We start from the raw sequence: 17,710 nt of genomic DNA on the forward strand, positions 1-17,710 counted from the left end.
TAGGATTTATAATGCATAATCCTTGCCACAGTCTTTATTCAAATAATATACTTCTTCATGGGTAGTTTAAGAACCTTCCAAGGGCATTATTCCTATTCCCCTCTCTCCTGTTTTGTTTTACCATTGTTGTACATTTTGCTCATATATATTATGTACCCCACATGAGGGAACATTTTTGGTGATGGAAATAACTTTGCTTGTGGTGATAATTACATGGATATATATATCATTTTCAACATTCAAACACATAAAAAATTTACTTTAATAAATTAGCCTAAAGATTTGTATGTATATATGTGATTTCAAATATATGTAAAATCTGTGCATCTATTTCTCTGTGGAAAGAATATGAATATAAACCTAGTATAGGACTTTCCTAGACTGCTGTTGGTGACAATTTAAAAAGAGTTAATGTTTTTACTTCCATACATAATGAATGCTTGGATTTCCATTTGCTCTATAAGCCTTGCTATCATTTAAATATCATATTTCTAATTGAGAACCCCCCTCCAAAATGAGCTGATATTTTGTTTCCTTTTTTAAATGGACAAATGAGGAAATCCATAGAATTATATGCTGTTCTTCCTTTGTTTTCTAAGCCAGAGAAAGAGAAAAAAATCTGCTGGCCTGGAATTCTATGCTATTCAATACAGTAGCCACTAGCCACATTTAAATTAAATGAAAATTTTACCTCCTCAGTCATCTAATTGAGGTGCTGAGAACCACATGCCTAGGGCTACCTTATACAGCACAGATGCAAGGTGTTTCCTCATCACAGAAAGTTCTGTTGTACCCACTGTAGAAGGAAAATTAACAAGGCTTGCCTTCCTCTTTTCCTTAGTAAGAGGGTAAGCTGCTGAGCCATTTTTCCTGGCTACTTGTACTTTATTCTCTGAATATATCTTCATTCTGTTTTTCTCTGCAAGATGTAATCTTGCAAAGAAAACATAAGTGGTAAACCTTAAAAAATGTCTGCTACTGTCAAATAAAATTCCTTGCCAAGATCCACACTTTATTTCCTAGGTATCCAAATTCACTTTTTATTTTATTTATTTATTTATTGCTCAACTCCTATTCTGTTCATGACACATTTTAAAAATATATTTTTTACTTGTAGATGGACACAGTACCTTTGTTTATTTATCTTTATGTGGTCCTGAGGATCAAACCCAGGACCTCACGCATGCTAGGCAAGTGCTCCACCACTGAACCACAACCCCAGCCCTGTTCATGACACTTTTGAGCATGCCATTCTTCTTAACTTATTTCCCCCTGTATCTACAGGATTCCTCCTTTTATCTACATGACTTCCTCTTTTACTTTTTTCTCTCTGGTCCCTTTTTCTTGGTCTTTTATATGTTGTTCTTCACAGCCCAGCCTTTTCCTTCTGGCCTGGCTGATTCCTTCCTACCTGTCAGGACTCCATTTGGGCCTCCTTCCTTCTGGGAATGTTCCCTGCAGTATATGCTCCCAGGATCCTTTGTTCTTTCTGCCTGCCCTGTGTTCTCAGGTGGGCCGAGCTTTCCATCATAATCATACAAAAAGTACTCATTACTGATTTATGGTATACTCTGACAAGGTTGAGCTCTGAAATCTATTTGAATTCACAGACTAAGAAGCCTAATACAGTAACCTGCTATTGTGTTCTTTGTAGGTGAAGATGCTGGAGGCAGATCTGGTTTCAAAGATGCTACGAGCTGTTTTGCAGTCTCATAAGAACGGGATCGCATTACCCCGACTCCAAGGAGAGTACCGCTCCTTGACTGGAGACTGGATCCCCTTCAAACAGCTAGGTTACCCTACTCTGGAAGCCTATCTGAGAAGTGTGCCAGCAGTTGTCAGGATAGAGACCAGTAGATCTGGAGAGGTAAGAAAGCAATTGTGCATGTTAGAAGAATCCAACCAATTTGTAATGAATGACCTTCCCAGCACTTCCAATCCCATTCCTAACAGAAGTCAAAATGAAAAGTACTGGCTAAGGGCAGTAGTGATGAAGAGATCAGTGTCCAGATGCAGCATGGGTTCTGTGTCTTTTTTAACCCCTCCTTTCATTGTAGAAATGGAATTTTAACAACACCAAAAAAAAAAAAAAAAAAAAGTTTACCCAGTTTCAACATTTAAATAAATAGCTGTGCTGGGGCCTTTAACTGCCTAAACATAACATCTGCCCATTACAAACCTGTTGCAGCTGTTTTTGTCAAGGTCACTGATGACCTTTGCCACATCTCATAGGCAGGGTTTTTCCCCGTCTTTCAACATTAATAGGCAGTTGATAGTTGTAAGTTCTCATCCTTTGGCCTCACAGCGATACCTGCTATCTGGACCTAGGTCCTTCCCTAGTTGATCACTCATCACTTTATATTACAGGGGCCTCCCCGCCATTCTCCCTGACTGTCCCTTCCCTGTCCAGCTCATTCTTTCCTTTACTTTATTACAATCATTTTATTTTCCCACTTTAAATCCTTCCACTTCTCCAGAAGAAAATTATGTGTAGTATGGACTATGTGGCAACAGCAGATAAGTCTGCATTTTCACTCTGTCTCAATAATGTCACTTTTTTTAGAGAGAGAGAGAGAGAGAGAGAGAGAGAGAGAGAGAGAGAGAGAGAGAGAACTTTTTAACATTTATTTTTCAGTTTTCGGCGGACACAATATCTTTTTATTTTATTTTTATGTGGTTCCAACCCAGCGCCCCGCACTTGCCAGGCGAGCATTTTACAGCTTGAGCCTCATCCCCAGCCCAATAATGTCACTTCTTGCCCTTTGTACAGTATGATAGATGTGGACAGACACCACCCAAAAGACAAATACTCATCCCCAGTGCAATAATGTCACTTCTTGCCCTTTGTACAGTATGATAGATGTGGACAGACACCACCCAAAAGACAAATAAAAACGTCTGTATCTCTCGTCATTTGCTAGGTACATTTCTACATACATAAATATACAGAACAAGGCTAGTATGGTTCTCACACAAACTTACACATTGGTACTTCTTTTGGGGGGTGGGTGGGGGGCAGAGTGTGGAGGAAGAGGGAACCAGGATTAGGAGAGCCTTCAGAGGGGAAGTTTATCTATAGTAACTTTTATAAGAGAAAATATAACTTGGTTATATATTAATAATAAAATGTAGGGCTGGGGATGTGACTCAAGCAGTAGCGCGCTCGCCTGGCATGCGTGCGGCCCGGGTTCGATCCTCAGCACCACATACCAACAAAGATGTTGTGTCCGCCGATAACTAAAAAATAAATATTAAAAATTCTCTCTCTCTTTGTCTCCCTCTCTCTCTCTCACTCTCTCTTTTAAAATAAAATAAAATAAAATGTACTTTGGCTTCTTTAAGTCCTTTCTGTAGACTTACACCTTATATCATTACAACACGTGACACAATGTTTTCTATTTATATTCTTTGCCTTTCTCTTTTTCCTTCCTATGTCCTTGATAATGAAGGACTGGATTTTTTTGCTTCTCATAGTTGATTTGTAATATGTGTTGAATACATGAATGAATGATCATGTGTCAGGATTAATTAATAAATTCATCATGCTTCATATAGTTACTGTACTATAATTTACTTAACTCTTTGGAACCCCGTTTTAGACATTTCAAATGTTTCTAGTATTTGACTATTAAAATATCTCTCATTGCACATATTGGAGTAGATAGAATTTTTTCTTTTGAATTATGTTCTTGTAATATAGTCTCAGGAATAAAAATATTAGACTAAAGAGTAAGAACATGTTTTGGCTATGGTATAAAGTTTCATTTATTTTCCTGTTGTTGATTTCAATTCAAGAGTCCAAGCCTTATAAACTAAATGGGTCTTTAGAGATCATCTAAAGTCTCCATGCTTCAAATATTTCTCTGATATCCTATATATCATACCAAATTTTTTTATTATTATTGCTGTTGTTTTGGTGCTGAGCATTGAACCCAGGGTCACTCAACCACTGAGCCACATCCCTAGCCCTATTTTGTATTTTTTTTCCTTTGGTCAGATAATTTAATACATTTACATTAATCCATTTATATTTAAAGTGATTTTTTATAGGTACAGATTATTGCTGTTATTATATATATAAAGTTTTCTATTTTACAATTCCTTTTTTCCATTTTTTCTTTTTTTTGGCATTTTACATTTTTTAATGTGGGTATAAAATTTTACATATTGTAACCAAATTAGAAGTGACATTTGTGTTATAAGTTTGTTGAATATTTGACATGAGGCAATCTAACAATGTGACATTGGGAGATACCAAGTAGCCCTAAACAACTAAGTTTTTGAAAACAAATAGAGAAAATAATTCCATCCTCACATGATGGAGAGAACAGTGATTACATTAAATGAGGGTGTTCTGTGCACATGGATCACTTTTTTTTTTATCTTGACATATCATAAATTTGATTCAAATGGGGTATGAATTCTTATCTTTCCACGTGTACAGATTGCAGGATCACATTGGTTATATAGCCACATTTATACATACAGCCATACTAGTTTCTGTTGTATTCTGCTGCCGTTCCTATCCCCCCTCCCCTTCCCTCCCCTCCCCTCCCATCACCTCTCTCTGCCCAATCTACTGTGACACATTTCTCTTTTTTTTTCCTTCCCCCTCACACCATCTTATATGTAATTTTGTATAACAATGAGGGTCTCCTTCCATCTTCCGTGCAATTCCCCTTCTCCCTCCCTTTGCCTCCCACCTCTTGTCCCTGTTTAGTGGTAATCTTCTTCTCATGCTCTTCCTCCCTACTCTGTTTTGATTCACCCCCCTTATATCAAAGAAGACATTTGGCATTTGTTTTTTAGGGATTGGCTAACTTCACTTAGCATAATCTGCTTTAATGCCATCCATTTCTCTGCAAATGCTATGATTTTGTTATTTTTTAGTGCTGAGTAATATTCCATTGTGTATAAATGCCACTTTTTTAATCCATTCATCTATTGAAGGACATCTAGGTTGGTTCCACAGTCTAGCTTTTGTGAATTGTGCTGCTATGAACATTGATGTAGCTGTGTCCTTGTAGTATGCTCTTTTTAGGTCTTTTGGGTATAGTCTGAGAAGGGGAATAGCTGGGTCAAATGGTGGTTCCATACCCAGCTTTCTAAGGAATCTCCATACTGCTTTCCAAATTGGCTGTACCAATTTGCAGTCCCACCAGCAATGTACAAGTGTACCTTTTTCCCCACATCCTCGCCAGCAATTGTTGTTGTTTGTCTTCATAATGGCTGCCATTCTTACTGGAGTGAGATGGTATCTTAGAGTGGCCTTAATTTGTATTTCTCTGATTGCTAGAGATGGTGAGCATTTTTTCGTGTATTTGTTGATTGATTGTATATCCTCCTCTGAGAAGTGTCTGTTCAGATCCTTGGCCCACTTGTTGATTGAGTTATTTGCTTTCTTGTTGTTTAATTTTTTGAGTTCTTTGTATACTCTGGAGATTAGAGCTCTATCTGAAGTGTGAGGGGTAAAAATTTGTTCCCAGGATGTAGGCTCCCTATTTACCTCACTTATTATTTCTCTTGCTGAGAAAAAACTTTTTAGTTTGAATCCATCCCATTTGTTGATTCTTGATTTTAACTCTTGTGCAAATTCCTATTAAGGAATTTGGAGCCCAACCCCACGAGACGGAGATTAGGGCCAACTTTTTCTTCTATTAGACAAAGAGTCTCTGGTTTGATTCCTAGCTCCTTGATCCATTTTGAGTTATCTTTTGTGCATGGTAAGAGAAAGGGATTCAGTTTCATTTTGTTGCATATGGATTTCCAGTTCTCCCAGCACCATTTGTTGAAGATGCTATCCTTTCTCCATTGCATGCTTTTAGCACCTTTGTCTAATATAAGGTAGTTGTAATTTTGTAGATTGATTTCTGTGTCCTCTATTTTAAATTTAGATAGAGGGTCTCACTGAGTTGTTTAGCACCTCTCTTTTTGCTGAGGCTGACTTTGAACTCATGATTCTCCTGCCTTAGCCTCCCAAGTCTCTGGGATTACAAGCGTGCACCATAACAGTTGGCTCTCAGTTTTTTAAACAAAAGATCAGAAGCTGAGCCTCTATATTTTAAGCAGTTGTGGAGAGTCCAGGGACTCTATTTGTCCCGTTTTGCACTCACAGTGGCAGCCCCTGAAACCTTGGAATTCTGTGGCTTCATTGAATACAGTTTGAGAACCCTGGTTTATACTATCCTTGTTTACAGATGAGAATGCTGAAATTTATTCAAAATCACCCAGCTACTTTGTTGCAGGAGCAAGGCTAGGATTTAATGGTCTTGAGAGAAGTGATGCCATATAGTAGTTACAAGAACACACTTTGGAATCAAAAATTATGCCTTCTATATAACTTGGAAGGTGGTTTAACTTTCCTGAACTTCTGCTTGTAAAATGGGGACAGAGCATATCCTCATGGATTGTATGAGATAATAAATGTAGATCGTAGGTTTCTTTTAGATCAGTTATTAATCCCATAGTACCTACTATATTGTAGATGTCTAATAAATACTTGTTTGAATTTGAAGAAAGAATATTCATTGTACTAGTCTAGGCTTGAATCTTTTTGTAGAAAATATATTTTGTGCTGTTATTATCAAGGAGAGAGAGATGAGTTTTTGCATGAAGTTGAATTGGGACTGGTAGACTCAGTAAGACCCACTTTTACAAATTAGCCCCAAGGCAGCACTCACTCCTAAGAACTGTTTCTTTTCACTCTGCCCCTGTTGAATAGATTACCTGCTATGCCGTGGCCTGCACAGAAACTGCAAGGATTGCTCAGCTTGTGGCTCGTCAGAGAAGTTCTAAAAGGAAAACTGGGAGGCAGGTTAACTGTCAGATGAGAGTGAAGAAAGCCCTGCCATTTTTTCTAGAAGGTAGGACTTTTTTATGGTTAAAAATATTTAAGCCTTTCTATGAATATTTTTTCAAAAATAATTATGGAAATATTGCTTATATTCTTGATAACCACCTGTACTTTTTAACATCTGTACGTCAGGAGCTGGGATTTCCATTTGAAATGATTGAGTGATCAGGATGAGCATGACTTAGGAAGTCAATCAATTACTAACTGTATTGGCAAGGTGTAGTTTTATTCCTTTGGGTTATTTGAGGGAAAGCCTCATTCAGAATGTGGATAAACCAAGAACCTATGATTTAATGTCTTATTTAGCAAATTATGTCTTTGGTACAAGACCTCTATTTTCAGAAAAACATGAATTATATACTATGAAAAAGTGTCCTAGATCGTGCAGCCTGTGTTTACCACATTCGGTTCTAAAACTAAGTTCTCAATAAATAGTTGAACAATAATATGAAACAATAGATGACTAAATGCCAAAATGAGCATTTTGGACCAGGCAGCCTTCGCTGTGAGTAATGGCAGTGGAGGACTTTGTGGTGAAGGGGAGAAGAGCCCAGACTCGAGCAGTGGGTAGAGTTTGGATTGGTGGGGAAGAGATGGAAGGACCATGCTGTAGTTATGAGAATGTGAGGTGGCTGCCACAGAAGTGCCAAGGTGGTGGCTCGAGGGTGAATGAAGAGGCTGACCTGAGTACTTCTAATCCTCTATTTCTACTCCGTAACCCTCCGGGGCCCCTCCTCATGTTCTTACAGACTGTTCTGAGAATAGGGATCCACAGAAAACCTCTGGCCAGTGGAATGGCATGATGAAAGTAGGGTTTGAAAAACTGATGGATTCCATTATGTATAACTAACTTCACAGGAAAACCAAAAGCAACCCTCAGACAACCAGGATTTGCTTCGGATTTTTGTATCAGCAAAAAACCTAATCCAACACTGTTAAGAGACAAAGGAAATGCCCTTGGAGTTAAATCTGATGTTGAAATGCCACCTTATCAGATGCACACGACTCTTGGAAATGAAGTATTCAAAGACATTCCAGTGCAGAGGCATGTGACCATGTCCAACAGCAGGTATTTGAACTTTATCTGACTGAAAGGAGAAGTTTGATGAACCTAGGATCAAAAAGTGTTAAAAATATGCTCAGATTAAGAAAGACTTTCTGTCTTATATAATATAAATTCACATGTAGAGAAATTAATCCACTTTTCCTGGCTGCCTGCCGTTCTTTGAATGTATCTGTGTTCTGTGTTTTCTATGCACTGGGGGTAATCTCCTTGTAAAATTCATTTTAAAAGCTCTCACAAATTGTTCTAAAATGCTGTTTCAGTATAACTTACCTTTTTCTGAAAACCTTTCATTATAAATAATTTTGTAGGTAATTCTGAACAACTTTACATGCTCCACTTTGCTCCAATAATCATCCCCATTATTAAGCAGTTTCCCCAGGTGTCCATGCAGGAGAGGGCTGGACCAGCATTAACAAGATAATCTAGAAGCCTTAGTTTGGGTTTTGTCACTCGCTAGCTTGATAAAATAAATTATTTCATCTTTTGGATTTGTGGTTTCTCATTTGTCCAATGAAAACGTGAAATTAGATGATCTCAAAGTTTCTTTATGGCTCTAAATTTTGTGGTTTGAGGCAGCTCAGAGGTCAGCAAACTGCAGTGCACAGTTCAGGACACCTGTCTGTGTTTGTACATGCAGTTTTATAGAAGCGTGCCCATGTCTTCTTTACATATGGCATGTGGCTGCTTGTGCAGCACAGGGGCATGGTCCAGTGGTTGTGCAGAGCCTGGATAGTCTGTAAAGCCTAAAATAGCTACTGTAGTATCCTTCGCAGAAAAAGATTCTGCCTCTGATATAGATGAATCAACATCCCATCCTTCCATCCTTTTAATTTTAAAATTTTTGCCTTTTCACAATAAATATATTGTATTCTATCCCTTTAAACCAGTGTTGGAGAATTCCCATTTCAGGTAAAAGATAATTTCCCAGGAACCTTCCCCCTAGATGTTAGAATGTTTAGGAAGAATTAATTTAAAAAAAAAAGTTGTTGTAAAGAGTACTATATATTTTTGGAATCTTCTATTATTTACTTACATGTATTAATACCCAAATATGTTCTCCAAAGAACTGAATTTTTAGAGTCCTCCATACTGTTCAAAATTGGGAAATATGGGTATTGCTGAGCAAAATGCACTCATTGATTGAGTCATTCAGTCATTCTTCCAATGTCCAGTATGTTTTGTATGTACCATAAATAATTTAAATTCTTAGTGTCTAGTGGGGGAAGGAGACATGAACAAAAATGGAATTTGTGTGGGGATTTCTTTGTCCTCATATTTGGAAAATGTATATTCAATTCATATAAAATTATTTTGTTAAAGTGTATCAAGTAGGGATCTGTTTCTTTTTTTTTCAAATAGTTATTTGAACAATCCTTCCATTGTCTACTTTGAAATTCCACTTTTATCATGTGCTAAGAGAAAATATAAATTCAATGTTTGTAGTATTCTATTGTTTTATTTATCTGTCCAGTTATTTTAAATGTTTTAACTTTATAATGTATTTTGAAGTAGAAGTCCTTCATTTTCTGGTCATATTCTAGAATATTATTTGTATAGTTTTCTTCTGTTTTACTAGTCCTTTAAAGTTGATAATCTGGAACTCTTAACTACCATGTTCTCAAAAGAAGTTGTCAAAGGCCTAGTTTAAATTTAGCTTTTAACTTGGTTTTCTTGAGTTAAATGTAAAATATGAAAGATGAAGCTAGATTTCACTTTTCATTTTTTCCCCATTTTGGAGTGTGTTAATGACTTGTTTTGCTATTTGTGGAGATTTTAAGTGTTTAAAACTTGGTATTCTTTCACACCTTAGGTTTAGCCCAAAGGCATCCTTTCCACCACCTTTTCAGATGCATCCCTCAAGAACCTGTACTAAGGAAGTGAGTGGTATGTTTTCCAAACATCTTTGCGCGGTATATATTGGCTTCTGGAGCCTCTGGGCCCCAAGAAGAGTATCTGATGGTGGCTTTTGACACTTGTTCTCACCTTCCCCTACTTGGAATATGCCTCTTCCCCTTTTTTCTGAATCTTTTAAATCATGAATTCAGGTGATCTTAAGATAAAATAATACTTCCAAGGATGTTAACACTTGACTTCAGGCCTTCCTCATACCAGACCTTGTTTGTTTCATGTCCATGTGTCGTCTCCAGAGGTACTTGTGCCCCTCCTCACCCTCTCCCTCATTAGGGGTCAGGTCCCAAGACTTTGCTGTCTGAGACCTCACAGGAAATCCCTTGATCCAGATTTAAAGTACACAAATGTGGGATTTAAACTCATAAAAGAATTTCAGGTTTTTCTGCTGCTTAAAAGTTGGCACTGTAAACTGTGTGTAATGACCACTAAGCATCTAAATGTGAGTATAATTAATTCTTTAGCATATAAAATCCAGAAGTGCTGTTAAGAAAACAATAGGACACATAATAAAGTCATCCAAGTCACAAATTCATCCATTTGTCTTCTTGTCTTCTTCAACAATAAGGATTATAGTATTTTTGGAATCTGTGCTTATATATTGTAAGAAGCATCAATGTGATTTTTACATGATTTTCTGCTTTCAGTCTGATTGGTACTGAGTTGAAATTCTTTTTCTTCCCATAAGAACACAACTCCAGTGTTTTATGGAAATTGAACAATTTGATTTTTGTTTATTTGAATTATTTTCACAAATGTATTTTTCTAAACGATGGCCACTAAAAGTAAAGTCATAGTCTCTTTTAGAGTCTTAAATTAGTATAAGCTTATTCTGTGGAAATAAGAGGACTTGTTTCAGGAGGATTGCAGGTCATCCATCAGATTGAAATAGATACAAGTAAATACAACCTCCTCTCCTACCCACCGACAGCCTAGGGTTACTTCTTCATTTGTTTACCAACAGGTACAGATGATTCCAGTAGCCCCACAGAGCAGGTGTATTTTCAGGGTCAGCTGTCATTAAGGAGAGTCTGGCCAGTTTATTAGAAGCTGGTTGTTTTCTTCTTCCCAGTCCTTTATTGTTTGAAAAGAACCTAATTAATTAGCTACATTCCTAATAAGAAATATATAAGGACATCCTGAAACTTTGTTTTCCATGCCATTTCAGTCTGGGTCTTAATGGCCTCTGATGGGAAGAGCAGAGTCAATTTCTAAGCATCTTCAAGGATCAGCTCCCCCTTTGGCTTCCTGGCATCTTCAGAGGCTAGTGTCCCAATACCGGTCTTTGTGTATCTATTAGCCAATTTAAAACAAAATAAAAATTACTGGATCCTAGCGGAAATACTGTTTGATTAAAATATGAATCTATTTTGCACATAGATGGTAATTTTTAATAATCAGTGTCCCAGTGGAATTTTGAAGAGGTTTAGAACAAATTTTATAGTTCTTAAAATATCAGAGCTGTCAACTATAGTGAACTCTCAGATTTCTTTGCCTTAAGATGTCAAGTCAGGCATTCTGAGATTTAAATAAACGTGAGTAAGAAAGCTAGCCACAACTTTATAAATACAAACTTATGAAAGATGAATACTAAGGAAATAAAAACAATTCGGATATTTCTTATCTATGAGTTCAAATCTGTATTCATTTTTATAAATTGAAGCTAGTTTGATTGTTGTAGCTGGATCTGTTTTTGAACCTTGGTGTTTTGTGAAGTTGTTTTCATTGGTAAAGGAGAAGATTATAATCTTAAAATCAGGGCAACTTTTTATCTTCTGTAAATCCTTCTTTGAGCTTACTGTTAAGGCATAATTCTTAGGCTTTGTGAAATATAGTTTTAAAATCAGCATCGCATATATACCTATGTTCTAAAATTTTATCCTACATAGTTGCAGGAAGGAAGACAGTTGGTTAAATAATAAATTGTATTATTATTTACCTTCCAAGTTTGTCTTTATGTTTAAAGTGAACTATAAAGCATTCTTGCAAAATGGAGGGTCTGACATCCCCCATTGGGTATCTCTTGACCCCGCCTGTTATTTCAGGGATGGTAGAATGAGGTTGTCATGGTGCTACTGTGCTTAATCCTTACCCCATCTAAGATTCTTGACCCCCACAAGCCCACTGGAAAGCAAAGCCTGGAGGCATAAATGCTAGGTAATGGGGATAATCTAAACTGTTAAGTATTTTGGTTAATTCTATCATTTTTTTAATTTAAAGATAATTTTAATCAGACTGTTGAAAAACCAAATGTCACGCCTCCTGCCTCTTACACTTATAAAATGGATGAGGTTCAAAACCGCATAAAGGAAATACTAAACAAGCATAACAATGGCATTTGGATATCTAAGCTTCCACATTTTTACAAAGAGTTATATAAAGAAGACCTTAACCAAGGAATTTTACAACTGTTTGAACACTGGCCTCATATTTGCACGGTACGTTTTTCCTTATTCCTCCCTTCTGATGTCCTCCCTCCCAGCTTTCCAACATGAATTCTGGTCATCCCACCTTGTATCCAGGAAGCATGATGCGCTGCACATATGTTACCTTGTTAATCTTGATCTCCAAGATTAGCAGACGTCCATTCTTATTTATGTGAGAAGTGTGTCAAGGTTGAGGTCACTGTGTGTTATATTTGCTGCTGTTACATATTTGGTTTTAAGTTATTTTCAAAGTCCATTTAATGTTTGATAATATGTACCATATACCATTTTGTATTATTGAAATGCTACCATTGAACACCAAAAGCTTTGCCAATTTAATAACTTATTGGTAATAATTTTTATTAGCCTCAACTTTTATGTTCTTGTTTTTGAGCATTTTTAAAGACTTTAAGCTGAACAAATTTTGGTTATTTTGGTTAATTATGTATATAATACCTTATTTTTTATTTGGAAATTATATAATATTTAAATTTTTTACAAATTTTTACAAATTCAGAGTAAAAATTTTAAATGGAAAATGACTTATGAGTTTCCATACCTATTCATACTTGGGAGTTTATGATAATGGATCAGAATAGTTTATTAGAAAGTTCAACAAGAGATAGAGACAACACGTTTCTTAAATACAAGTAATTAACTTTTAGACATATATGTGCACCCCCACGCCCACTTCTTGGTGTTTCTAGTTATTTTATTCTCCATAACAATTACTAGTATTTGTGTAGCTTAATTTGTGACTTCTAGGGGATATTTTCATCCTTGCTACTCCGACTGCCCACAGAGTCCCAGAACATCTCTGACTGGCACTGGAGTTGAGGGGAGTACCTACCTCAAGGGTGAGACCTAAAATGCATTTCAATCTAAAACAACAAATTTTATTGTTGTTGCTTCTTTCATCACTTGAATTAATCTTTCTTGCATGATTATTTTCTACCAAGTCAGGGTGAACCATGAAACAGAAGTACAGTATACCTTTCCTCTCTGTATGCTATGTCTAGCTAAACTTTGGTAGGTTTTATATGGAACCACTAGTAGTTGTGAGGTGACAGTGATTTTTTTGTGTGTGAGCACTGTGTCTAGGATACTCCAAACTGCCAGTCACAGTGATGTCTACTGAGATTTTTCAGAACTGTTTTTTTTTTTTAATGAATATTTTTTGGCAGCCTACTGTTAAGTAGTTTTGAGCGGTTTTACCATGGTTCGTTCTTTTGAAAGAGCTTTAAATAGTTGCATCATGGTTATTTACCCCTTCTCCTAACTTGCTTTCTCCTTTCTGAAAAGCAGAAACATTGAGAGCATGGCTAGGGCCAATGTTATTCTGTAAGCAAAGCCAGACAGTCTCAAAGGCAGTGCAGAAAACAGGATAAGAAGAAACTTGGTAATGGGTGACTGTGTGGCTTGTCATAAACTGAAGAAGAAACCCAATTACAGTGTATTTCTTTTTTTAAAAAAAAAAGTATTGCTTTCAATCATATAAAACATTCTTTGTAAAAAGAAAAGAAGATTGAAAATTAAAATTATAAAGAAATTTTAAAATCTCCCATAGTTTAACCACCCAAAAATGACCACATGCAGGTATTTCCCTTTGAATGTCAGAGTGGGCAGCATCACTTTAGGGGCCAAATAGCAGCTCTGAATTTTTTCTTTCATGCATAAGCAGCATTCTAAGGATACTGGATGACATTTGCTGCAGGCAGAAATATGCTTTTAATCTGTTGTTCTTAACCTTTTGGATCTCTCAGAAAAATATGTACTGAGCATTTTTAAAGCTAAAGAGAATATAGAGTCATTAACGATGTTGAACCAGTTTTATGGTGTCCTAGGCAACTTGGGAGGGAAGAGGGCATTGTGCAAAAGCTGTCTTGGAAGCACAGAGCTCCCAAGGCCATAAGGCTACAGACCAAGAAAGCTGAAATCCAAATGTTCCCATTGGATCCTGGGGGAAGGACAGCCACACCTCCTGGCTGTTTCAGAGCTGTGGTCTTGTTAATTAGGTTCTTAACTGTTGTGTTAGGCTGGTGTTTATAAATGCCACCACTGACCTGAATGCTAGGGAGAAAACAGAAAACAAGACAGACATGGTCCTTGCCCTTAGGAAACTTTCTGTCTGGTGGGGAACAGAAGCACTAAGCAAATAATGATAAGCATATAGTTGTTGTTAGGGAGAAGAGGAGAGTGTGGAGGGAATGTGTAAACAGGACTTACTTAGTCTGCTGGGAGTGGGCAGGCCTGGTAAACTAAAGCCTGACAATTGGAGTAAACTAGGGAAGAAGATCCCAGACAAAAGAAATAGCTTGTGCCAGAGCCCTGAAGTTTTCAAGAAGCTGAAGGAAGTTCAAGAAGAGAGTGTCCCAGCTGCTCGGGAAGCTGAGGCAGGAGGATCGCAAGTTCAAAGCCAGCATCAGCAACTTAGCGAGGCCCTAAGCAACTCAGTAAGACCCTGTCTCTAAATAAAATATAAAAAATGCTGGGGGTATGGCTCAGGAGTTAAGCCCCCCTGGGTTAAATCCCCAGTACCCCCCCCCAAAAAAAAAAAAAACTGACAAGCAGGCAGAGGCCAACTTGTTTCGTTAGAGTCATCATTTGGTAGAAATGAGCAATTCCTGCCCTGAAGTCACCCAGGATCCTGGCCTCTGACTGACTTTGGTTTCTAATAAAATTCTTAAAGAAACTATGACTGTTGACTACTAGAGATTTGGTCAAAATTCTCTGAAACCTGAGTGGAGAGAGAAACTTCTCCTTTCCTATAGCCACCTGTCTTATGGAGAGCTGAGGGGCCCAGCTAAGAAGAGCTCCTGCCGTAGCTCTAAGACCTGCTGAGAGGCAGCTGCCAGACTGCCCCAGGAGGGTTCTAGGTTGGGCCCATGGCACACCAGGCATTAATCATACAACATGATATTTTGTGAATAGCAGCATAAAATTATAGAACATAAAATGTTATGAAGGGGGCAGATGCCTAATTAATTATTAGTAGCTACTATGAAGAGGTTTTAATATAAATTTTACTATTTACTTTTGTTATGTATCATTTTTTATCCATTTGGTGTCACTAGTTATAAGTTGTTTAGTACTCCTCAGATTTTTAAAAATTCCAATTCCATCCGTATAGCAACGTATTAAACATCAAAGGAAGCAACAGCAGGTCTGTCACTCACATAGGGATATTTTTATATTTTGTATGTTTAGGAATCTGTCTAAAGTTTAACTGTGATAATCAGTTGTATAAGATAATAAAGCACCTTTCAGCCCATGCAGAATGAATTGCCTTTAAAAAAAAAAAAACTGAATCTTTCTAGATTGATAGGAAACAACTCAGATTCCTGAGAAAGTGAAACATAAGTCAAGCAGTGGTGGACTCCTCACAGTCCCCAACAGTGCCAGCAGAAGCAGTGGTGGAAGATAAACTGAGGACTTGGAAGTATAGCCACATATTTTTAAGATGCAATCTGATTTCTTTTCCAAATTTTTACCAATAAAAAGAAATAGTTAATGAACGTGTTATTGGGTTGATGTTTAAATTGTGTTTCAGTGAACATCTGAATAGGAGAAAGGTGAAATAGCACTGTGGCAAAATCAGAGAAGTTGGTGTTGCTACTCTAGAATTTGAAGCAGAAACTACCCATAAGGCATTGAGTACAAAGAATGTGGGCTTTTAGATTTGCCCCTTACCATTTCTTAGCTGTATCACTTTCAGCATACCAACCATCTTCTCACAGCCACAGTCTACTCTAAAGTGTGAGTAGTTCTACCCATGTCATAGGGTGGTTGTGAGAATTAAAAAGATAAAATATAGAAAGCAGCATCATAAACAGAAGGTATTTAATAAAGGTAGCTGCTTTTGAGAGGCAGCCTAGCTTACAGCAGACCAAAACCAAAATGAATAGGGACGTGCCCAGCAAGTCTTACAGAGGATATCATCTCAGTGAAAACAGAGAAGCTAAAGAAAAAAGATTAAGTTTAAATTGAAAATAAATATGGAGGAGTGGATGAAATGAACTTGAGGAACTGATAGTTCAAGACAAATGTTTCTGTCATTGTAGGGACAGATTCCTCTCCTGTCCCCACCCTCACCAGAGGTAACAAGACCAGGGTAGGCCTCCAGTGAACCAGCAGGGATCAGGTACCAGCAGGGATCAGCCCAGAAAGCTCTGTACTTGCTTAATCAGAGGATTCCATCATCTTCCTGAAGGAACATGCAAGCAAGTGGCCTTACCTTGGGCCATGTGAAGGAAAATGGTTTGAAGTTCATTCTAATATAAATGGTCACACTGTGTGTCTGAAGAGGAGCGCATCAGTGAAAATTCTTTCTTAGGTGAAGGCATGGGAATGAGAGAGCATTGTCCTCAAAATATATAGAGTCTCTAAAATTACTCATTCAAGATGGTGGTGAAAGTTTCCCTGGGTAGATGGTTTGTAAACAATCAGGGTTACAATGGGAACTTTTTACATTCACCCTTGATTAAATCTGTGGAACGTACCACAGACTCTTACGCAGTCTTAAACAGAATTAACTGAAAAATTAAGCCAAGGCCATCTTGGGTTTATCAACTCAAAAGCCTCAGTGCTGCAGAGGTGAATGTGAATGTAGGTGGCATGAAACATCAAGTTGAATGATGTAGCTGCTATTTTCCTATGACACAGGATTACCATCCCCCGCCACTGCCTTTACATGCTTTGAATATGTACTTATCAGTTTGCCTTCCTTGTGACCCAGTGATGCCATTGGAGACCTCATCTCTTTCTTAATCCTCAACTTTCCCAGTATTTCTCAGATTGAGCACAAAAGCTACCTGTTAAGGAGTCCTTCAAACAATCACCTTTTCTGTAAATTGGCTAATCATAAGGTACAAGGCTCTGGTCGATGACTCTTCCAGGTTTTCTTTATTGCTGGTACCAGGAGGTCTTTTATTCATTACTGACATCAAATTGGCTTGATTTTGAGGGGGTTGTTTGTGTTATTTGATTTTTGAATTCGTAACCATTGCCAGTACCTAGAGTGCTGAAAAGCAGGTCTTCAGGTAAATGTGATTTTATTGCACTCAGTTTTCTGAGTGGTGACCATATAAATGAAATTTAGAATATAATTTAAAGCTTCAACAAAAAATGTCTACTCCGTGGAAACCAAACTGTGCTTCTTGATTTAGTTGGTTGATAAAAATTCTGTTATAGAATCCCAAAGAAAATTCTAATTCCATGGAGACGGTAAGCTCACCTTGGAAGCCCATGCTGCAGAATTAGCAGGTGAGCCTTCCGAGACTCAAAGGAGTTTGGCTTCAAGAGCTTTAAGTTTGCAGCACAGTAAACTATAAAGAGAGAAGCGAAGACCTTTTAGAGTTAAGGAGAAGAAAGTTTCTAGGCATGTAGGATGAAGACTTTTATTTGTTTGAACAAATAGATTCCTGAAGAAATTAATGTTTTAAGTCCTTAGCCTCATAT

The 17,710-nt window shown here is 37.3% G+C and overlaps 1 protein-coding gene across 1 annotated transcript in view; it reads left to right on the forward strand.

Moving 5' to 3' along the window:
- Tdrd7 (tudor domain containing 7) overlaps positions 1-17,710 on the forward strand; it is a 67,288-nt gene that overhangs the window by 11,209 nt on the left and 38,369 nt on the right. Inside the window, exons 2-6 of the mRNA XM_078047847.1 lie at positions 1,655-1,867; positions 6,722-6,863; positions 7,712-7,922; positions 9,730-9,803; positions 12,048-12,265. Coding sequence (XP_077903973.1) covers positions 1,661-1,867; positions 6,722-6,863; positions 7,712-7,922; positions 9,730-9,803; positions 12,048-12,265 — 852 coding nt within the window. The 5' untranslated portion in view covers positions 1,655-1,660. The remainder of the gene's footprint in view (positions 1-1,654; positions 1,868-6,721; positions 6,864-7,711; positions 7,923-9,729; positions 9,804-12,047; positions 12,266-17,710) is intronic.

The sequence above is a fragment of the Ictidomys tridecemlineatus genome, chromosome 4 (assembly GCF_052094955.1).
Source record: "Ictidomys tridecemlineatus isolate mIctTri1 chromosome 4, mIctTri1.hap1, whole genome shotgun sequence".
NCBI lineage: Eukaryota > Metazoa > Chordata > Mammalia > Rodentia > Sciuridae > Ictidomys > Ictidomys tridecemlineatus.